This window comes from Marmota monax, unplaced genomic scaffold (genome assembly GCF_021218885.2).
Source record: "Marmota monax isolate L192 unplaced genomic scaffold, Marmota_monax_Labrador192_F-V1.1 WCK01_AAM20220418_F8-fsc00134, whole genome shotgun sequence".
NCBI classification, from domain to species: domain Eukaryota; kingdom Metazoa; phylum Chordata; class Mammalia; order Rodentia; family Sciuridae; genus Marmota; species Marmota monax.
This window is the reverse complement of record NW_026692281.1, coordinates 4,971,273-4,994,560: the sequence shown is the minus strand read 5'-3', so window position 1 is coordinate 4,994,560 and position 23,288 is coordinate 4,971,273. Positions and strand designations below refer to the sequence as shown.

The window sequence follows — 23,288 nt, the reverse complement described above, 5'->3', positions numbered from 1 at the left end:
ATTTTGTATTTTTGCCTTTAATGCCACCCCTTCAGTGATGAGCTGTTATTTTGAAATTCACACTGGAGAGAGTTTTTTTTTTTTTTAATTAATACAAAATATCTGTAGAAAAAGACAATTACCCCTAGGTAAGAAGTAGTACAGAAGCTCTAAAACACTCACCAGTTTACTGCAGATGTTATCTGGGAATAAATAAAATGGCTCTGCTGGGAGCCATTAGCCAAGTAGCTATGACAATTTCCTTGCCAGCGTACCCCATGTTGCTTAGTGGAAGGACTCGTGGAAATAGGACATTTTGCAGTGACATTGCATGTAGGTGACCTTGCTCAAGGACCAAGGCGGATCCGGGTTTAGGGTGTTCCCGGTTTAGGATGATCTGAGTTTAGGGCATTCCCGGTTTAGGACAATCTGGGTTTAGGGTGGTTCCAGGTTTAAGATTATTCCTGCTGGGAATAGGGCGTATCCTGCTGCCTGAGTTCCCCTTGAGTTCTCACGAGATTCAGACAGTATTTTTTGGGAGACAGAAGCCCAGTGGGGGTGGATTTGGGCAGAGAACGTGGATTTCCCCAGAACGTGATTGTAGACGGCTGGTGTGAGTTCGGGAATAAAGAGTTGCTGTTTGAATCTACAAGCTGTGTGGTGGCTCGTGATTGTGTGCCCAGCCAGACTGCGGCATGGCTCCATCAAAATTAAACTCTGAATAACCAGGTTTTGCCTTGGAGGATAATATGCAAATCCAATTTTAATCTTTTTTTGTGTTTGCTTGCATATATAATTGTTATAAATTGTAAATAAATAGTTAATTACCATTCTAATACCCTTTCCCCCAAGATATACATTGCTATTCACATATAATGCACATACACACTCACAAATTTACACATTTATTTTAAACAAATGTCCACAGTATGGAGACACTAATTGTTGAGTGAAATCTACTGGTGATTATGATCCAGACCTATATGTTTCCAGCCATTGTACTAGTGTGTAGGAGTCAAAAGAAACTGAAGGTCACCTTGTAGTCAAAGCATTGATTGCTAAATAATGATTAAAGAAACCTTCCTTGTCACATCACTTCTTGGGGCTATTTACAAAACTTCAACCTCCCCAAGATCTGCTTAATATTCTTTCTACCAATACTTACCTTGGTAAAGTCTACTTCTTGATCAGTCACAGAATTGATATTCTTGATTGCTGAATATGGCTGATCAGTTGAGCCAACAGTTCCTAAATCTAGTTCATTTAGCAATTTAACTTCATTGCCATGGACACTAGCATCAAGTTGTTAATGCAGAAGGCTCAGTCAGGCTTGTGTGAATCATTGCTGGGTATGTGATAACTGTTCCAATTTCCCTAGTTTCTCTTTGTTCCCATGATATACTCTCACTTTGGAGTTATTTTATTCTCAATGGAAAGTCAGAGTTTCCATTTACCACACTGCCAGTTGCCTTTGGGACATTTCTCAGCTGAAGATACCACTAGTATGCCAACATTTTAATTACTAAATAGACAAGCAACCAAAAATGACATAATATTTTTCCCCACAGACCAATACTTCCTTGAACTTTTCTCTCATGAAAGATAACTTTTGCCTATCACAAAGGATTATAATCTCAAAATTACCTTTGATTCTTTTCCTCACGTCCCACATTCCTCCTCCCATCAGTTACCTAGTGTTGTTTACAATTTTTTTCAATAATTTTCATTTTACTCTTCTTCTTAGTTTCCACTATGCAGCCTCCTCAGTCTGCAAAGGCAATATCTTATGTCTGGACAATTAAAATGTTTCCCTAATGAGGCTTCCCTCTTCCATTATCACTATATTCCAAACTGATCTCCACTGTCAAGTTCATTCATCTTCCTAAACCACAGCCTTCAAGCAATAGGGCTGCCTCCAGGTGAGGGATTTTGTTGTTTTTGTTCTGGGGATTAGACCCATGATGGGGCACTTGACCACTGAGCTACATCCCCAGCCTTTGTTTATTATTACTCTAAGTTTCTTAGGGCCTAACTGAGTTACTAATATTGGCCTTGAACTTGCAATACTCCTGCTATAGCCTCCTGAGCCATTTTGATTCTGATGACGTTTATATATCTCACTCAAGTATTCAAAGTGAGGCCCTCTCTAGCTTCAGTTTCCCTCTCAAGCTAAGTTCTCCAGCTGTCCACAAATATTTCCCCCCATGTTCAACTGTTCCACTTTTCCCATACATATGTCACATTTGCTACACATAATCTTTCACGGCTAGGTTAAAAGTTCCCCGTCATGTTGGGCACACTGATGCCCACCTATAATTACAGCAACTCTGGAGCCTGAGGCAGGAGGTTTGCAAGTTCAAAAGCAGCTTCAGAAGCTTAGCAAGGCCCATCAGTAACTTGCAAGACTCTGTCTAAAGATAAAATAATAATAATAGCAAGAGATGGGGATGTGGCTCACTGGTTAATTACACCTGGGTTTGATTCTCAGTACAAACAAAAGTTACCCTTATATAGATGTCTTATGGCTACCCAATTTAAAGTGGGTTTCCCCATTCCACCTCAGTATTCTCTTTCTCATTTACCTATCACATAACTATGAATGTTTATTCATTGATTTTTTTTATCTGTTTGTTCTTTCCACCATTAGAATGTAATTCTATCAGGGAAAGTACCAAAAAAAGTAATAGTCAATGCTTTATTTCTAACATTTCACAGAGTTACTGTTATGTCATAGCTAAATAAACATCTATAGAATGAATGATTATTGATTTATTAATTCCACTATGTACACCTGCTCAAATCAACCTCTTTCCTTTAAATGTCTTTTCTCAATTCTCTGATTTTTTGAATCATCCATCTATATAGCTCTGTGTCTGTTTTGGTGGAGCTACTTTTGGCTATGCCTTCATAAAATATGTTCTCCATTCTCTATGATAATATCATCTGACATTATACAAATTGTGGCTTGATGTAGATGTTGCATATTTATCTTTCGTCTATCATCAATTAGATTGTAAGAGGCTTGAGTATATCTTATGAAGAACAGAATGGCAAAAATATTAATTGGTTGTACTTCACAAATTTAGGACACTCACATACCCTGACTTTATATTCTTATAAATACTCCTGAGACTTGTTTATGACTGTCCATCTGTCTCACTAAGTAGCTCATCTTCATTGCTTGAATTTAGTAATACCATCTTGGCTAACATGGAACACTCATTAACCACTGAATGATGTGTTAAGATGCTGTGAGTAATTACTACCTTTTCTGTAATGCAGTTCAAAATATCATATTGATGGGGAAATAAATACAGACCACTGGAGGATGAATTTAATATAGCTATGGTTACTGGAAATTTCATAGTCAGGCTACAAAAGATCATAAGTTCTCAGTAATGTGCATAGCTTTCTTTCATACCAGGGTGTATTATATAATTCCTGACATATATTTTCATGTGTCAAGTCTTGAGATATAAAAAAACCTTTCCTTTCCAATTTGGATAACCCTTTATTTCATTATTTTCCTAATTTCTGTAAGAAGGATATCAATATTATGCTGAATAAAAGTGTTAGAAAAGGGCATAAGCTTACAACTTTTTTACCGTTCATTATGATATTAGCTATGAGACTGTCATTCATGGCCTTTGTTGTTCAGGTGTGTTCTTTCTATGCCTGATATGTTAAGAGTTTTTAATCACAAAGTGATGGAAGATTTTTAAATTTTTTTTATATTCCCCAATGATCTCTTGATCTCTTGGTATCTGTTGTAATGTCTGTCCCATTTTTCGCCTTCAATTTTATTTATTGGATTCTCTCTATCTTTATTTGTTCTGTTTAGATGTACATGACAGTAGAGTGTATTTTGAAATATCATACATACATGGAGTTTTCTGTATCTATTGACACAATCATATTCTTGTCCTTCATTTTGCTAATGTGCTGTACCACCTACATTCATTTGTGTATGCTGAACCAGCATTGTATTCCTGACATATAACTTATCTCTGTTTTCAGGCAACATAGTTTTATTCTTAAAGAATATACCCCAACAAAAACTTATAAACAAATGCAGTAAAGTTGTAGGATACAAAACCACCTTACTAAAATCAAATCAACAGTGTTTATACATATCAATAATGGACTAGCTGGAAAAATCAAGAAAACAATCCCTTTTACCATTGCTGCAAAAAAATGCTTGGGGAAAAATTTAACCAAGGATGTGAAAGAATACTACAATCAAAACTAAAAATCACTGATGAAATAAATTGAAGAGGATATAAAAATAGAAAGATACCCCATGCTCATGGATTGGAACAATTAATTTTGTTAAAATGTGTATACTACCAAAGTGATTGACAAATTCATTGCAATCCCTACAGAATCCAAATGAGTTCTTCACAAACATAGAAAAATCATTCTAAAATTTTCATGGAAAGAAAAAAGACTTCAAATAGCCAAAGCAATCTTTAGCAAGAATAACAAAACTGGAGGTATCACAATATCTAACATCAAAACATAGTATTGTTATAGTAAACAAAATAGTATGGTAATATCATAAAAACAGACACATCAACCAATAGAACAGAACAGAGAACCCCAAAATAACTCCACATTTTCATAGCCAACTGAATTTCAACAGAAGCTCCAAGAATATAGGTTGGAAAAGGATAGTCTCTTCAATTAATGGTGCTGGGAAAAGCAAATATCCATATGTAGAAGAATGAAACTAGATCCCATGTCTTCACCACCTATAAAATCTGACTCAAAATGGTGAAAAAAAAAAAAAAAGACTTACATACAATACCCCAAACCATAAAACTACAAGAAAAAAATACATGGCAAATGCTATATCATACTGGTCTGGTGGGAGATGCTTTGGATATGACTCTAAAAGCACAGGAAATAATAAGAAAAATTGAGAAATTGGAAGTAAGATGGTGGTTAAGTGAGATATTCCAGTAATTATGTACCTATATAGAAACCTATTCCCATACCAAATTACTTTCACAGGATTTAATAAGACCACTTGAGAAAACTCAGTGCCTGATTTTCATATAATAACAATTATAATTATAATAATAAAAATATTCACTGAAAAGGCAGGAAGAAAAGATGTCTATATCATGCCTTCCCCAACTCCAAGCAACTCAGTGAAGAGACACCTCTTGCTTTGGAGAGGGAGAAGTAATTAACCATGGACTTAGACTTCAAAACCAATACCAGGCCTTCCACAATGAAATTAGTGCCAAGGAAAGCTCCACAGCTATTTCACTAGTCAATACCCACAAACTGAGCCCTTGGACTCTACTTATGAAGGCATCTAAGGGACAACTTCTATCATCTTTCCCCAAAGTTCAACAATAAGACTCCACTCACTGAAGAGTAGGATAGAGAAATCAACACTGAACTTAGCTTTGGTGTTCAGTGCTGGAAAACACTGTGAGACCCAATACAATATGGAGACCACAGTCCCCTATACCCAGGCCAGTGCTCAAGAATGAGCCTCTAGGCCTGTCTCATCACCAGGAAGAGACCTAGACCCCAGTGGAGAAGATTCATGTTTTGATTTGCATTACCACTAGCCATGGCATGGGCCTGTCATTTACCCAGAGAAGGTGCAGATCCCTGTGCAGCAAGACTCAAGTAAATCCCACCTAATCAATAACCTGGGTGGCCAAGGGACAGTTGCTGCCACCCCTCCCCTAAACACTGGCACTACAATAAGAAGGTAAACCCCTCCCACCAAGGGTTAGGCCATGAAAGTGAGCACAGGACTATGTCTTGGCAATGAGTGCAAGGAGACTGATCCTTAACAATGTGAATATCCTAATGGTCCTTGTTCCCAGCCTATTCCTGGACCTGACCCAGTGTCAGGTAAAAATGCATATGCTAAGAGCCATAGCCAAGTAGTATGATGCATGGCATTTTTGGTTGAAAGGTGACACCAGCAAGTCATTGAGATGATATGATTATGTTAAGATCTGCATTCATATGGATATTAGACCCCTGCTGTCCACCTCAGCCTGCTACAGGACTCCTGGAGAGTTCCCATTGGTTGGGGAAGTAGGAGGGAATTCCTGAGGAGGGATTTCCTGTTGCTGCCTGTGTCAGTCAGCATATTCCCCCCCCCCCAGTGTACGGGGCATTGGCGGGGAGTTTCAAAATAAAGTTTGTTCCTGTTTGAGTGGCTCGTGATTTTGTGCCCAGCTAGACTGCGGCATGCATAGACCTCATTGATTGAATTTTCCTTCCAGTCAGCAACAACCATGGCTCATTGGAGTGGTCCTAGGCCATAAGTCTACCTCAGCAATGGGAAACAAATATCACTGAGGATGTTGGTCCTGCCCACGTACTGTACTGGTCTCAGCAGGCTATGGGCTCTCAGTGTGACACAGCATTGTAGCATTGCTTGCCATAAGACAGCCCACATAATTCTTCCATCAACTCCAAACAGCGTAACATTTTGAGGGAAAGGTAGATAAGTGCCAATTTGTTGTACAGAAAACTCTAAGGTGAGGCCCACAACCAAGCAAATCAAATAGTACCTGACTACATACCAGTGACCATGGGTAAGGTCTCTGGGACTACTCTAGATTCAGGTGGAATCTTGTGAGGATGGATTACCCATTTTAAACACAACCTCATTCATTCTGAATACACCAATTGCAGATTTCAGAAAAACCTGGGCTTTGATCTCCATCTAGTGTTCAAATAGTGACAGGACACCAATAGTGGATATAGGGTGCAATTGGTTGGTTGCTGAAATAAGAAAAGGTCCACAGATTCAGAAAAAAAAAAAAAGGCTGACTTCTTAGAATTTCTGGAATGACAAGCACAAAGCCATACTATAAGTATGGATGTTCATCAAAAGGCCTGCAATGGGACCATCATATCACCCAGCTATATCACTTGTCAGTATCTAAAAGAATGAAAGTCACCATACTTTATTGATTCATGCATAATATGTTCAGAACAATGCAATTCATAACAGCCAAGTTATTGAAAGAGACAACATATCTGTCAACAAATGAATGGATAAAGAAAATAATATATAAATATATATATATATATATATATATATATATATATATATATATCAGTTTTACTCAGCCATTAAGAAGACAAATATGTCATTTACAGGAAAATCATGGAGACAATAATGTTAAGTGACATAAGCGAAAATCAAAAACTCCAGAATCATATTTTCTTTCATATGTGGAAGCTAGAGACACAAAATTTTTAAAAATAACTCATGAAAATGGAATGGAAACCAGTAAGATAAAGGAAAGGGACTGAGGAGGAGGGAAGAGGGGGAGTGAAAGGAAGGGGCAATACTGCAGAATGAAATTGAACAAATTGTGTTATGTGAATGTATGTATACATCACAATGAATCTCACTATTATATATAATTCAACAATAAAAAATGTTAAAGGTCAAATTATAAGTGCTAAAATAAATACTTAATCCTTCAATATGCAGATGATGTAGTATGCCAATATGAATCAACATCTTCACCTACTAACAAAATAAGGCATCAAAAACTAATGATACAAAACCAAATACCTGCAAACTCTCAAAAGGAGAATTGAAAATAGCTGTTCAAAGGAAATTCAACAAATTTCTAGAACAGACTTAGAAAAAATGACTCAATACTCTAAAAGAGAAACTTAACAATTTGAAGTAATTTTTTAAAAATCATACAAATTGTTATGTTTAAAACTATACCAAATAAATGCAAGGCGCAGTGGTGTACACCTGTAATCCCAGCGGCTTGGGAGGCTAAGGCAGGAGGATTGTGAATTCAAAGTCAGCCTGAGCAAAAGAAAGGCACTAAGCAACTCAGTGATACCCTGTCTCTAAATAAAATACAAAAAGGGCTGGGGATGTGGCTCAGCGGTAGAGTGCCCCTGAGTTCAATCTATGATACAAAAAAAAAAAAAAATTATACCAAACAAAATTAAAACATGGGTTGAAGGCATCAATAGCAGAACAGATCAAACAGAAGAATTAGCTCAAAGGCAGGCAATTTGAAAATAGAGGAGTAAAAGGACAAAAGAATGAAAAGGAATGGGGAAATAATGTGGGTATATTATGATAACATTAAAAGAGAAGAGAAAATATTTTATTCATTGATGTTCAAGTAGGACTTGAGAATATCAACAGAAAATTTCTCAAACCCTGATAAGGATAATAATATCCAGGCATAGGAAAGTCAAAAGACAAGAATGTTCAGAAAAAATGAACTCTTGTGTACTACTGGTGGAAATTTAAGTTAGTACAGCATTTATACATAACAGTATAGATGTTCCTCAAAAACCACAAAAACCCCACAGATCTACCATATAATGCAGCTATGCCACTTCTGGGTATATATCCAAAGGAAATGAAATCAACATACCAAAGAGATATCTGAATGGTCTTGTTTATTATTCTGGCATTATTCACCATAACTAAGATATGGAATTAGCCTAGGGGTCTATGAACAGAAAAATGGATACATATATATTTTGTATACAGACACAACCACAGAGAATGAAATCCTGTTATTTCAGCAAACTAGATGAAACTGGACATTTTGTTAAGTAAAATAAGGTGGATACAGAAAGACAAGTACAGCATGGTCTACTTAATATGTGTGAACTAAAAATAAGTTAACCTGAAAGTAGAATATTTATTACTAGGGACTTGGAAGGGTATATCCAGGGGATTGGTGAAAAAGAGTGGTTGGATTTGATTAGTGCACATCACAAGCATATTTGAAAATTCCACAGTGAACTCCATTTACATAGAATTATTACAATTAATAAAAAGAATAAAAATATATTTGTATATCCCCACAAAAAGAAAGATGTCTGATGCATAAACAAAATCTTTCAGCCTTTTTCTAGGAACAGTTCAGAAAAAAAATAAACATAAGCATAACAATCTCTAAGTCTTGGCAAGAGTTCTTGAGAAATGACTAAAAATCATCATCGGTTTTCATGGAAAAGAGAATTGAGGGAAGGGTTGAATGAAATTACTGCTAAATTCAATGTATTGGAAGCATGGTTAGTGGAGTTTGAAGAAAAAAGTGAATTGTTTTTGGCAGTCCCCACACTTGGCACTCTGGCCTTACACCTTTCACAGCAATAAGTTCTATACTCAGGTATGCTAAAAATTCCTTTATATGCCTATCTCATGATAAAGCATAAGGCATGAAACCTTATCATATAATAATGTGCAATAATTGTTCAATAAAATAATATTGAACAGTTCAGCTTTGACCTAGCCAAGATACAAAGGACCCAAGAAATGTATGCTTTTCTATCTTTGGCTACGGGTATTAAGAGAGGAAAAGAACCACTCTGAGACAGAGTTGTTACAGCAGTGGTCATCAGAGAGAAATTTGTCAAAAGAAATTGGACTCTTTTGGACAGATGACAAGCCCATAAGACTTATGCTTTCATTCATCAAGGCACTCTTTCTCATACTGCTTGTGATAAAAGAAGATTCCTTTGCAGGCCATACCAAATTTCTCTATATGGTATGGTTATTATTCTGTATTTGGGTATATACTGTCAAAAGCTATTGTGTCTAGCTTCACTCCATTCTAGCTATATTGCACTTGTACTTCAGAAATTTCACCTATAAAATGGGGATAATTGTGTTTGCTTAATAGAATTGTGGTGAGAATTACTTTTGTTAAACCATGTAAATCACATAGTAGAGTACCTGGCACAGTGTAAGTGCCTAGTGAATTTTAGCTGCCACTATTGTTGTTGTTGTTGTTATTGTTGTTATACTTTACCAGTTGCCATGGTATACAGGACAGTATCACTGATCTGATGTTTCCAGAATGCCTTCAGAAGCCCTTGTTTTGGGGATGGTGTGAGCCACTGAGTTCCCAGAAGCTATCTGCAGTAGCATCTATCTATGCCAGTAAATTATTCATTGTTTCATTCTCCAACTCCTCCCTATAGCTTTTGTTCAAGCTCTCATCTGAATAAAACTTTTTAGTCATAGCAATTCTTCACATCTGATGTATCAATGTTAGTTAGATATGGAACACCCTGCTTTTTGATGTGAGGCCTCAGCCCAGTGCCAGGAAAGATAATTGGAAGTAAAGTTGACTTCAAAAAGTAAAGATTTTCATCAACATTCCAGACAGCATGTTTGTTCCATTTGCTTTCTTCTCTTCATCCTTGAAGTTTCACATAATTCTTTCATTATTCAAATGGTAAACACAATTGTGATTCTCATTATATATCACTAACTAGTGGTAAGAAGTATTAAGTTCTCTAAAGTTCACTTCAGAATTTGCTCTCCTAGCCAGCCACCTTACTTCCATCTTGGTATGATAAGGCTTTCTTGTAGTCCTCATACCTGACCTGCTCACATTTTTCCTTCTTTTCTAAATTCTATCACATGCCTTTTCATTAGCCCATAGGAACAAAATAAGACAGGAGTAAAGCACATAGAGAAAAATACATACTGATCTTCCAACATGATTCTATGCCAACCACTGTGCTACACAGACTATATATATTCTCATTATTTCTCACTGTTAGAGATTATGTGCATAATAATGAGCATCTGTTTAGGAGCTCCTATATGATAGAATCTTTAATAGATATTATCTCACTAATCATCATTCCTCCTGCATTAACTCTCTAGAATGGATGCAATCACTCTCATTTTGTGGATGAGAAAACAAGATCAAGGAGCTGAAGTGACTTGCTCAACATCGTACAATCCCTCAGAAAATAAGAGACAAAGCTTAAAAATAGGCTGACCCATCTGATTCTAAAATCTATGTTCACCTTCTCCAAATGAATAGCTAAGTAAATGGCCTAAGAAATTATTCAACCGTGTGTCAAATATTTAAATGATTTATAATTAATTATAATGCTTTCAGTTTTAAAGAATAATTGCTTAAGATACTGAAGAAAATTACAAATAAATTTTCAATAAACAATAATCTACTTAAGTTCTATGCCATTAATTTTTGATTCTTAAAATGGCATAGAACTTAAGTAGATGTTACCTTACTTTTACATGCTTTTCTATGCAACCAAAGTCAGTAGAGCCTATCCAACTGACATACAGGATACATAGTCAGGAAAAAGCCACCCTATAAAACTGGTAGAGAGAACTTATCTGGCAGATGAACAAATATTAATTTAGGGACACATGAAGCATGTAAAACTAAGGTAACATCTACTTAAGTTCTATGCCATTTTAAGAATCAAAAATTAAGCTTTGGTTCTCATCATTTATCATCTAGATTGTTAATTTCAAAAGTTTCTGAAAGAAGCAAATTAGATAATGATTTGAAGAGAGTTGGGCAAATATAAATTACCTTAATACACAAAAGGAAACCATATTAATCAGACTCAGACTAAGGCTGGTGTTAAAAGGCTGGTGTTAAAGGGACTCAATATATTGCCTTCCCCCAATGTATTTTCATTTCAGCAGGATTCTACTTTAATCCTAAACAATGAATTTTCAATGATATATTATCAGGCATCTTGTCTGGTGTGTAGTTGAGCTAACCATGAAAAGTCACATTTCCCAGCCACATCGAATCAAATCACAGAGGACAGCTTTATCTTATCAAGTTCAAAGTTTACCTGAGACAAAGAACTGTATGCTTCTCTCATCAATGCCAACCTTGTTTACAGCTATGCAGTAATATATACCAGAAATATTGCTGGTCAGTATGGTCAGTGAGCTCAGGGTCTTAAAGAGAGAAAAAGAAATTCATTAATCACAGTTATAAGATAAGGTAGCAATTAGTGCTCATCACTAAATATTTCTGACTCTTTTCCCTTCCAGAAAAATAGTAAGAATTCCCATTCTGGCTCCTTCGTGATTAAATGAGGCTGTGTGACTTATTCTGGCCAATGATTTGAAAGTGGTAATGCTGTGTGTCTCTTCTAAACTGGAACATTTATTTTGTATTGCAAAACCCTCCATAGCTTTTGGCTTCTGGCATGATGATTATCAATATTTGAACAGCCTGTATCCCTATAGGGTTAAAATAAAAATGTAATGTGTCAGCCTGTATCCCTAAAGAGTTAAAATTTTAAAAAAGCCTTCCTGCAGATATAAATATTTATAATTTTAAACCAGATTTTGGAGGCATTTACTATCACCGTACAACCTAGGCTATCCTGACTGATGCATGAGGCTATATAGGAAGTGGTATATATTTATTTATTCACTAATACATTTGACAAACATTCTAGTCAAGGTCTTCTTTGAGTATGGATCTCTTAGGAAGATATTAGAAATAGGATAATATCCAATTTCAAGAGGAAATCAAAACAACTTATAGAGTCATTCACAAGAATACCATACAGGAATTAACAATATTGCAACAAAGTACATTAAGTTTCAAAAAACAACAACTAACATTTCAATAAAACATTTTACAATGTGCTGGAGACAATGGTAAGTATTTTACATATACTCTCTCTTTTTATTTTATAAACAACTCTATAGGACAAAAACCAGATATGGACAGGAAAATCACATTGAATTAGAGAGCTGCCTCACAGCCATCAGTTCAATCCCACAACCCCTGAAGTTTGAGATATCGAGACATTCCCAGACATTTACCAATATAGATTACAGCAGGAAAAGATACACGGATTCTACACTAAAGTTCCAACCTGCAACCAAAGTCAGTAGAGCCTATCCAACTGACATCCAGGATACATAGTCAATAAAAAGCCACCCTATAAAACTGGTAGAGAGAACTGATCTGGCATATGAACAAATATTAATTTAGGGACACATGAAGCATGTAAAAGTAAGGTAACATGATCTCCAAAGGAATATAAGAAATGTCTAGAAAGAAGCTGTATCAAAAGAGATTAAAATATTGATATAACTTTGTGAAGCCAGTGGACATTTGTCTGTCTTCATCTTACTTGAGCACTTAATTGCATTCAATAGAATCAGTCATTCCCTCCATGACACAATTCTCTCTCTTTATTTCCAGGAAACCATTTCCCTAATTTACTTGCTACATCATTGACCATTCTTCTATCTGCTTTCATGGATCCTCCCTCTTAGTTTGACTTATACATGATGAAGGACCCAGAACTCAGACCTGGCTTCCATATGCTTTCCTCAGCTCACCAAGTTCCATGCCATTAAAATCTTCAACAAAACAAGACTTCACATTTCATATATCCAGTCTTACTATTATCAGAGCTCCTGATATTTACAATTTCCTTCTTGACATAATTTCTTAGATAAGACCAACACATCTAAAATTGAGCCCTTGATTCAACCTCCCATTAATGAAAATATGCTATTCCCTTACTCTTTCCCATATCAGTCACTGGAAGCAACCAACTGGCATGACAAAAATCTAGGAATACTTGATATTTTTTTTTTATTTCCCTCCCCTATCTTCACAGCTTACCAATCCACAAAAAACTTCAAAACATCAAAAATCTTCTTATTTCTGTCAATGCTACAACAATTCTAGTATCAACAGTTGTCACTCTTACCAAGAACATAAAAAAGACTTCTGATTTCTGCATCCTCTCTTGCCTCCTTCAAAGAAAATAGAGCTTCCAAGCAAATAACACAGCAGAGTAAGCTCATTAAAAATTCATAGAGCCATGTTTCTCAAAATCACTAGACAGCTTCCCTATGTGCTCAGGATGAAATATAAAATATTCACTATTCCTTCAAGGCCTTATATTATCAAGTCCATGTCTGTTATCAGACTTCAATTATTTTTAGTGTCTCCTTTACTTATCATGTTTTAGCCACACTGGATTTTTTTTAATGTTACTCAAATGTACAAAAGTCTTTATGGCCTCAAGGCCTTAAAAAAATGGCTAGACATAAACTGTACAATATGGTGGTGAAAAGTCACAAGTGCTGAGTACTTAAAATGTTGCTACTCCAAATTGATATGTTCTTTAATTATAGAATATACACAAGGATTTCAAAGACTTAGTATGAAAAAAAATATTGAAAAATACCTCATGAATATTTTATGCTATTTTAATTGAAATAATATTTTAGATATGCTGGGTAAATATATCATCAAAATTAATTTCATCTGTTTATTATTACTTTGCATAATGTAGCTACCAGAAAAATTCAGAATTTATTTGTAGCCCACATTATATTTCTATTGAACAGAACTAGCCTAGCCCAGAGCATACTTTGTTACATGAATGTCTCCTTATCTTTTAAGTATGAAATTAAATGTTTCTTCTTCATAAAGTCTTTCTCTGTCAAAGTAGCTATTTTTAATCCAAAGTAGGGTAGGTTCTACTCTCTATTATGCTCGATTTTTCTTCATAAAATTTTTAATAACTTGTATTTTTAAAATATTGACCCATGGTTTTTATCCACATCCCATTATACACAATAAGCTCCATGAAAATGGAAGAGATGTCTGCTTTATATTTATCACCATCCCAGGTATAGTAACAGTTTGATGAATGAATGAATGAATACATACATACATTTTACTGATTTTGAAACTAAGATCCAGAGAGGGTAAGTGAATTGCTTAAATTTACACAGTTAGTGATTAACTGATGGAACCAAGATTCCAACACAAATCTTCTGGGTCCCAATATGATGAATTTTCCATCATACAGCATTGCCATCCTTGGCAGATTCATCAATATTACAATTTATGGTTTTTTTCCCATCTTCCATCATGCTTTATCCTTCACCTCTCTCATTGCATTAAACAAAGATCTCACAGCACCAAGGTTAACTGGCTGTGAGTGCTGTTATATATTTGATCCTTAGGACCATTAAAACACTTCCACGGTCCCCTTAACACAATTCAACCTGAGACTCCAGAAACCAAGATGAGCAAGGGCTATCAGAAAACTCTTATTTCAAGCACATTTTTACTACTTTCATGACCTTGGGACATAAAAGGAGCTGACTAAAGAGAAGCTTTATAAGAAAGAAAGCTACATCCTAATTATAATAACAATATTTATTTTTATAAGCTATAAGCTTTTTTATAATCAGTATAATTTTCAACCATACCCTAGCCCCTAGGCATTTCTGGAAATTAATATCAGTGCCTGAAGAATAGACTTACTTTATTGAGGTTTTAAGATCACTTCTACCACAGTAACTTTCAATCATCTACCTACCTTGGACTTTTCTCCATGTGTCAATACCATTTCCTCAATGGAAAGGATCCTGTTGCTCAAAGGGAGGTCACTTTTCAAAGTCTCTTTGGAAAGATATATACGTTTGCCCCGTTCCCTACAACTGGTAAAGAAAGAGATGGCATTTTCAGTCTTTTCACCAAAAAGGGTACAAGGTATATCAAGCACTTCAGAGAGTACATTCTATTAATCAGGGAAGGACTTTTACCAGAGAATCCTCACAAGTCTCCTTTATTATTGAATAAAATAATTTGAATCTCATCTAGGTTAAATGCAAATAAAGCAATTATTTGGTGCTATTTTTTAATATATTGTTTAAGATTTATATGTTGTAAACTAAATATCCAATGCAACAGTGCTAAGTGGTGGGACCTTTAATAGAAAATGATTAAGTGATGCTCTCATGAATTGATTGAAATCATTACCATGGTAGCAGTATTATGATAAACGCAAGATCTGCTCTAACTTGCTCTTTCATTCTTTTTCCCTTCCCCCTTCTGCTACATTTCAGTGCTACACTAAGGCCCTCACCAGGTTCCAGAGCCATATTTCTGAAAGTTCTAACTTGTATATTCATGAGTTGAATGAAATTCTACTGCTTATAAATTACTTAGTCTCTAATATTCTTTTCTAGACACACACAGAAAGACAGAGATGGAGAGATGGAGAGACAGAGAGAGATAGTTCGAAATTAGAAGATAATAGAAGATAGTATGTTCATGAAAGTCCTTTCTGAGGAAGTGATTTTTGAGTAGAGTTCTGAAAGAAATATAAACCATGAAGATTTCTCAGGGAAAACAATTCTAAGTGGAGTAAATAGCTATTTCAAATGTACTGATCTGGAAGCATACCTTAAGTGTTGAAAAAACAAAAGGTCCATATATGTCATTTGAAGAAAAATGGATGGATCTCATGAGAATAATGGAGCTAGATAAGCCAGAGTCACAAAGTCAAAGACCATTAATTCTCTCTCATGAGTGGAAGCTACAGAGAAAACAGACCTCATGAAAATAGAAGGGAGACTAGTAGAGTTGAGGAAGAAGAAAAGGTGGAGGGAAGAGGGAAGGGAAACATGAGCTACTGGAGAATGAAACTGAATTATGTATATGTATGAATATGTCACAATGAATCTGAGTATTATGTATAATCATAATATACCAATAAAAATAAATTTCAGTTAGCTCAGTTACCTTTTGAGAACATTAGAGAAAACAGGAATTTGTGAATCCAATTTCAACAAAAATCTTTGTGTATCTGGTGGCTGGGATTAAAAATTCATAATGTAAAAAAAAGAATAAAAAAGGTCCATTTAGTTGAAATTTAGCTGAGCTCAAAATTTGAGTATTTTTCTACTTTCTTGTTTCTAGACTATAGTAGAATATGAAGCCATTTGAGATTCTCCTTTACTTTTACCTCCTTCCAAATGAACTTTCCTGCTCTGAAACTTAACCAAAGAAGAAAGTGTCAAAGGAGCAGAGTTCTAGGCATTTGTTGTTCAAGTAAGATCCACAGGAAGGTACATTACTGGAGGAAATGATAAGAGTACTGAACTTGTACTCAGCAGATATGGAATTCACATCCAGGCACTGTTAGGTCTTTGTTCTGACAACTTACTTGCCCTTCTGAGCTGTTTCTTCAACTGTGGAAGTGGAACTAATATTCGCTACCCTATGGGCTTGTTTAAAGAATTCAGTGAGGATTGAGTTTCAAATGAATGTGTCTGACAGGAACTAGAATTTCTCCTAGAATATAGTAAGTGTTCAGTAATTGTTAACTTAATGTAAATTTTGTTCGGAAAGGCACTTCAAAAAGGCACTTATGTCAGAAAAAAAAATATTTACTCAGTCCTTCTCTTTTCCTTCAGATAGAAAGGTGCAAAAAGTTCAGTGTACTAGACAAAGAAGAATGAAGTGAAGAGGGGGGATGGGTAAAGGAAGGACACTTTCCTATGTACATACATGAATATAACACAGCGAATCTCATCATTGTGTACATCAAAAGAAATCAATTTAAAAAAATACCTATGGGTAAATGGCAGAAAGATCACCAAAGGGAAGGGAACAGGGAGTGAGAGAAGAGTAAAGAGAAGTACTGAGAACTTAATTAGAACAAGATATATTCCATGATTTTATAATTGTGTCAAAATGGATTCTACTCTCATGAATAACTAAAAAGAACCCATTTTTAAAAAGCAACAGAATGTGAGGGCAATCTGGCTGCAACATCCATCACCCTATTGGTTTCCAGGGTTGATTCAGCTGATCTGACTGGATAGGCAGGTATCCCCTTCCTCCCTCACTGCTTCTTGTTTCTCCTTACCAAAGCTGAGTCCTTGGTCAAAGAGAATGACCTTCCCTGATAGAGGAGGAGCATTCTTCAGTCAAGGATATACGAGTAGCTGCACTGCCCTCCAAACAAGCTCATTAAAAGGTACAAAAATAATGCAACTAGTTTCACTGCATTTCAATCAAGTGAGAGCAACAGGTGTGAATTATGGATTATAGAATGTCAGAATGAGCAAGGGAACTAAACAAAACCAAAAGTGAGCAAGTAGGCAGCACTACTGTTACCATCCTCAAGAGTGCCTACTGTGAAGAAATAAGGATGCTTCCAAAAGAGTTGTAGGCAGGGAGCAACTAAATGTAGCTCTCTTATGGAAGTTTGTTGGACACTACTTGTAAGACAGACCAAAAGCCCCTCCTACCTGAAGATCTAGATCTTGGTCTGAAGGCCATATTCCCTACATTCCCTCTGAGTCAAGGCCTCTCCACCCAAAGCTAAGCCAGCTCCTAGTTATTGACCACTCATGACTATGTGCTCAGAACTTCACTTGAGTTCAGCACAGTGCAGCAATGACTTAATCAGATTAACTTTCCTGGTCAGAAAATATGTCATCCTTTAGAAATTACCTAGAACTCAGATAAACTGTTTATAGAATTTCAGATTTATTCCAAGGCATAGAATTTCTTGACTATAGCAGGCCTGTAGAGAAATTTTATGATATAAAATAGTTTAGTATTGACCATGTATTCTTTTTAAAAAATTTTTTATCTGTTCTTTTTAAACCAAGTATTCTTAAATGCTAATCATTCTGGAATTTGAGGCAATTCATTTGGTCTCTCTGAATTTTCCATTTCCTTTCTCTGATTTTTATAGTAGGCACTTTCAACTCCTTGTTGAAGAAGCTACTCTGAAATGGAGCTTATTGGATGAAAGCAAAAAACAAAGTATTTAATATGTACTAGGCATAGAGTGGGGTTTTGATAAATAGAAGTTCAAAGGGCTAATAGTCAGGGTACCTTACTCTCATTGTTATTTCTGCTTTGACTGTGTTGTGATAAATGAGTCATTTCTTAGAAAATTGGGAATGGAATCACTATTTGACCCAGCTATCCCTCACTTTGGTCTATACCCAAAGGACTTAAAAACAGCATACTACAGGGACACAGTCACATCAATGTTTATAGCAGCATAATTCACAATAGCTAAACTGTGGAACCAACCTAGATGTCCTTCAATAGATGAATGGATTAAAAAAGTGGCATATATACATAATGGAATATTACTCAGCAATAAAAGAGAATAAAGTCATGGCATTTGCAGGTAAATAGATGGAGTTAGAGAAGATAATGCTAAGTGAAGTTAGCCAATCCCAAAAAACCAAATGCTGAATATTTTCTTTGATGTAGGGAGGCTGATTCATAGTGGGATAGGGAGAGGGAGCATGAGAAGAATAGAGGAACTCTAGATAGGGCATAGGGGTTGGAGGTGAAGGCAGGGGGCATGGGGTTAGAAATGATGGTGGAATGTGATGATCATTATTATCCAAAGTACATGTATGAAGACACGAATTGGAGTAAATATACTTTGTATACCACCAGAGATATGAAAAATTGGGCTCTATATGTGTAATAAAAGTGTAATGCATTCTGCTGTCATATATAAATAAAAAAAATTAAAAATTAAAAAAATGAGTCATTTATCCCCATTTTGCTTCTCTGTCTTCGCTGTTTACTGAGAAAGAGGAATCCCTTTCTTCCATCCTACGCAAGGATCATAGTAAAATAAAATGAGTGTATTTGAATATAAAGATGCTGACAAATTTTTGAGCCATGATTACTATTCCAATAAGACTTATCATAGGAGTGGTTCTGAAACAGATAAGACATGTCCACTTCCCTAGCTCATTACTGAATTGTTCTGTGCAATGACAGATGTTTAGAAATCTTCCCTGTTTTGTACCATTCCTACTAAAATATCAGTTCATAACCTACATCTAAATGCCACTAGTTATTTTAAGCTGTGACTTTGGAAGGAGAGAATCAGCCAAACCCTGGAGCTTGGGCATTGTTGGAGTACTTCCTCCTTTGGTTTCCTTGGCCCCATCCAATATCCCTGATCCCAGGAGCTCTCATATCAGATTAAAGGGAAAAAATATTCTGCTAAGATCTTGAGTCTGTCAGATCTGTATGTAACTCAGTAAATCCAGAAGATCTAAAATTGTGCCAGGTCCTTGGGCATGAAAGTCACTTACAATTCATCTGTCTGGCTACAGGGCTCCCAGGCCCACATGAAGGAGGGTGAAGGCAGGCCACTTGCAGTACAGCGAAGGGTGTTCTCACTTCCCAGGAATACTGCATTATTGGTCTTCAAGTCTGTATCCTTCTCATAAATCTTAGGTTTTTCTAGAAAAAAGGAGAAAAGAGCATATATTTTTATCACACACTAAGGCTGACATTTTAGCTGGTACTCCCAGTACAGGTATCCCAGTGATTAAAACATTGAAATGCTTCTACATCAGCTTATAAGTAGTTGATATCTTCATCCTCCTGAAAATCTAATTCCCTCTATCACCACCCTAGTCAAATCTTACCCAGGAATTGTCACTCCTCCTATTGGTATGGGGCAAGTAGTGGGAATATGAAGTTAAAGGAAGAATTCTATAAAATGCAACCACTGTGCTGATCCCCAACTGCTTTCTTTAACAAGAGGCAACTTACCCGTAGACCTGCCTGGCTTAAGGGAACAAGATATGTCACATTCTTCAGCAAATTACCTGTTATCTGCAGGAGAAATGCAGGCCCAAAATAATGCCAATAAAAGGAGTGTTATTCTGAAAGGGTGGACATTTGTGACCCTTTTCATAAACAAGATCCCAGAAATCAGGGAGATAAGAAAAATCCCACCTTATTATAACCTCTATAAGAAAGCATCGTTAAGAATCCAATTAGAAATACCATTATCTCATACTACACAAAGGCTTCAAAAATATACATTGGAAAAAAGATGGTCTCTTCAACAAATGGTGCTGGGAGAACTGAAAAGCCATATGCACCAAAATGAAACTAAACCCCTGTCTCTCACTATGCACAAAACTCAACGCAAAGTGGATCAAGCACCTAGGAATTATACCAGAGACCCTGAGCCTAGTAGAAGAAAAAGTAGGTCCAAATCTTCATCATGTCAGATTAGGCTCCGACTTCCTTGACAAGACTCTTAAAGCATAAGAAATAAAATCAAGAATCAATAAATGGCATGATTCAAACTAAAAAGCTTCTTCTCAGCAAAGGAAACAATGAAGTGAAGAGAGAGCCTACATTTTGAGAGCAAATTTTTGCCACATGCATGTCAGATAGAGCACTAATCTCCAGGACATATAAAAAACTCAAAAGTTAACACCAAAAAAACAAATAACCCAATCAATAAATGGGCTAACAGACACTTCTCAGAAGAAGATATACAATCCATCAACAAATATATTAAAAAATGCTCAACATCTCTAATAATTAGAGGAATGCAAATCAAAACTACTCTAAGATTTTATCACATGCCAGTCAGAATGGCAGCTATTAAGAATACAAATAACAGTAAGTGTTGGCGAAGATGTGGGGGAAAGGGCACATTGATGGTGGGACTGCAAATTGGTACATTTCCTCTAGAAAGCAGTGTGGACATTCCTTGGAAAACTCCTCCATCTATACCCAAGGACTTAAAATCAGCAGTGTAAAGCAGCCACATCAATATTTATAGCTCAATTCACAATAGCTAAATTGTAGAACCAAACTGGATGTTCTTTAGTAGATGAATGATAGAGAAACTGTGGTATATATACACAGTGGAATATTACTCAGCATTAAAAGAAAATAAAATTTATGACATTTTCCGGTAAATGGATGGAGTTGGAGAATATTATGCTAAACAAAGTAAGCCAATCCCCAAAAACCAAAGGCCGAATGGTCTCTCTGATAAGTGTATGCTGATCCATAATGGGGGCAGGAGGGCATGGGAAAAAATGGAGGACCTGTGATTGAGCAAAGGGGAGGGAGGGGAAGGGAAGGGACATGGGGGCAGGAAAGATGAGATGGACATCATTACTCTAGATACATGTATGACTGGACATATGGTGTGACACTACATCATGTACAACCACAGAAATGAAAACTTGTGCTATAATTGTGTACAATGAATCAAAATGCATTCTGCTGTCATGTATAACTAATTAGAATAAATAAATACATTTTAAAAATATGTTGAAGACAGCAATCATATTAGATTCAGTATGGGGATTCAGATCACAAGCTTAAGAACAGCTGTAGTTCTCACAGGTAACAGTCTGTGTGGCTTGAGAGAGTGATGAATCCTCTGTGGAACTATTTCATGGTCTCTAAGTGAGGCTAATAACTGGGGCTGCTTAACGGTATGAGGATTTAATAAATGCTCATGTGAAAAAAAGATAATTCAACTAGACTTAGAAAATATTTCAGAGTTAAGTTCATTTACAAAATTACTTCATAGAAGGATATTTTGAAGTCTAAATTTTGATTTTGTACTTTGAAAAAATATGGCTTGTCAAGAAAGAGGTCAGTCATCTTATTTCCAGTTCAAACAATGTGTCTGTCTCCAACATTAGGCTCTGTGAGCACCTATAATTTGCTAATCAGCATTAGTTTATAAAGAGAAGAAATTCACGAACATAGGCATACAGTGAATTAGAGGAAAGGAATCAAGGGGGAGGCAGGAAATATGGGATAGAAAATAATGGAATGAGATTGACTATGCTATGTGCATATGTGAATATATCACAATAAATCATAGTTTTATGTATAATTATAATGCACCAATTTTTTAAAAAAATAAATAGATCAGTAGAGGGAGGAGATGGAGGAGAAGGAAGGAAGAGGAAAATGAAGTACTGGGTAATGAAAATGAAGCAAATTATGTTATGCACGTATGAATATGTCACAATGAAATTCACTGTCATATATAACAATAATACACTCATAAAAATATTTTAATATAAAAAATAATCAAATTAGAACCTGACAGCATAGACCTAGAGATGGGAACAATGGGACAATGGGAACTTGAAAGTCTGATGTTATCCTGCTGTCAATCAAAAGTCAAGAGGTGGACTTGGGCAGGACTCACTGGAAACTTCTCTGAGATCCCTAATAAAACTGAAGTTCAGGAGAGGCACAAGGTCCCTCCCCCTCTGAGAGGACTCACCCCCTCCCTTTAAAGTGTCCCCTTCCATTTTCCTATTCAATCTCATTCCATTCTTGTTTTCTATCCCATATTTCCTACCTCTCCCTTGATTCCTTTCCTCTAATTCACTGTTCTCCTTCTATTTTCATGAGTTCCCCCTTTTTATAAACTAATGCTTATTAGCAAGTTATAGCTGCTGGCAGAGCCTAATGTTTGAGACAAACACATTGTTTGAACTAGAAATAAGATGACTGACCTCTTTCTTGACAAGCCATTATTCCAGGCAATAAACTCATGCCTGTAACTCTGAACTAAGATGTCTGAAATATTTCAGACTTGATCAAAAGAATCAGGGTTTGAAGAGGGGGACATTAATGCTGCCTCATTTTTCCAGAAGGTTCCAGCCCTGTAACACTATAAGGTCCCCTTCCACATCATGGGAATTCTATCTCCTCCAAAACAAATCCCACACCAATCAATCTTCCCTTTCATTATTGTATGTAAATTTTATTCTTCAGGTTTGTGAGAGAAGAACCCAGAAGAAAATTGATGAAATCTGCAGCCTGCACAGACCCCATCTGCCAGAAGAAGTGAAAATATAATTTCATCTCAAAACTCTGGTTTCACCATGACACCTCCTTGGAGCAAAAACTAAAGGACTGTGGGCTGGG

At 36.0% G+C, this 23,288-nt stretch overlaps 1 protein-coding gene across 5 annotated transcripts in view; it reads right to left on the bottom strand.

Annotated features, from left to right (window-relative positions):
- LOC124090050 (vascular endothelial growth factor receptor kdr-like) overlaps window positions 1–23,288 on the bottom strand; it is a 303,001-nt gene that overhangs the window by 157,963 nt on the left and 121,750 nt on the right. For all 5 annotated transcript variants that reach the window (XM_058578313.1, XM_058578318.1, XM_058578317.1 and 2 more), the window contains 3 exons: window positions 19,667–19,817; window positions 15,115–15,235; window positions 11,593–11,701 (listed from right to left, as the gene is read on the bottom strand). In XM_058578313.1, coding sequence (XP_058434296.1) covers window positions 11,593–11,701; window positions 15,115–15,235; window positions 19,667–19,817 — 381 coding nt within the window. The remainder of the gene's footprint in view (window positions 1–11,592; window positions 11,702–15,114; window positions 15,236–19,666; window positions 19,818–23,288) is intronic.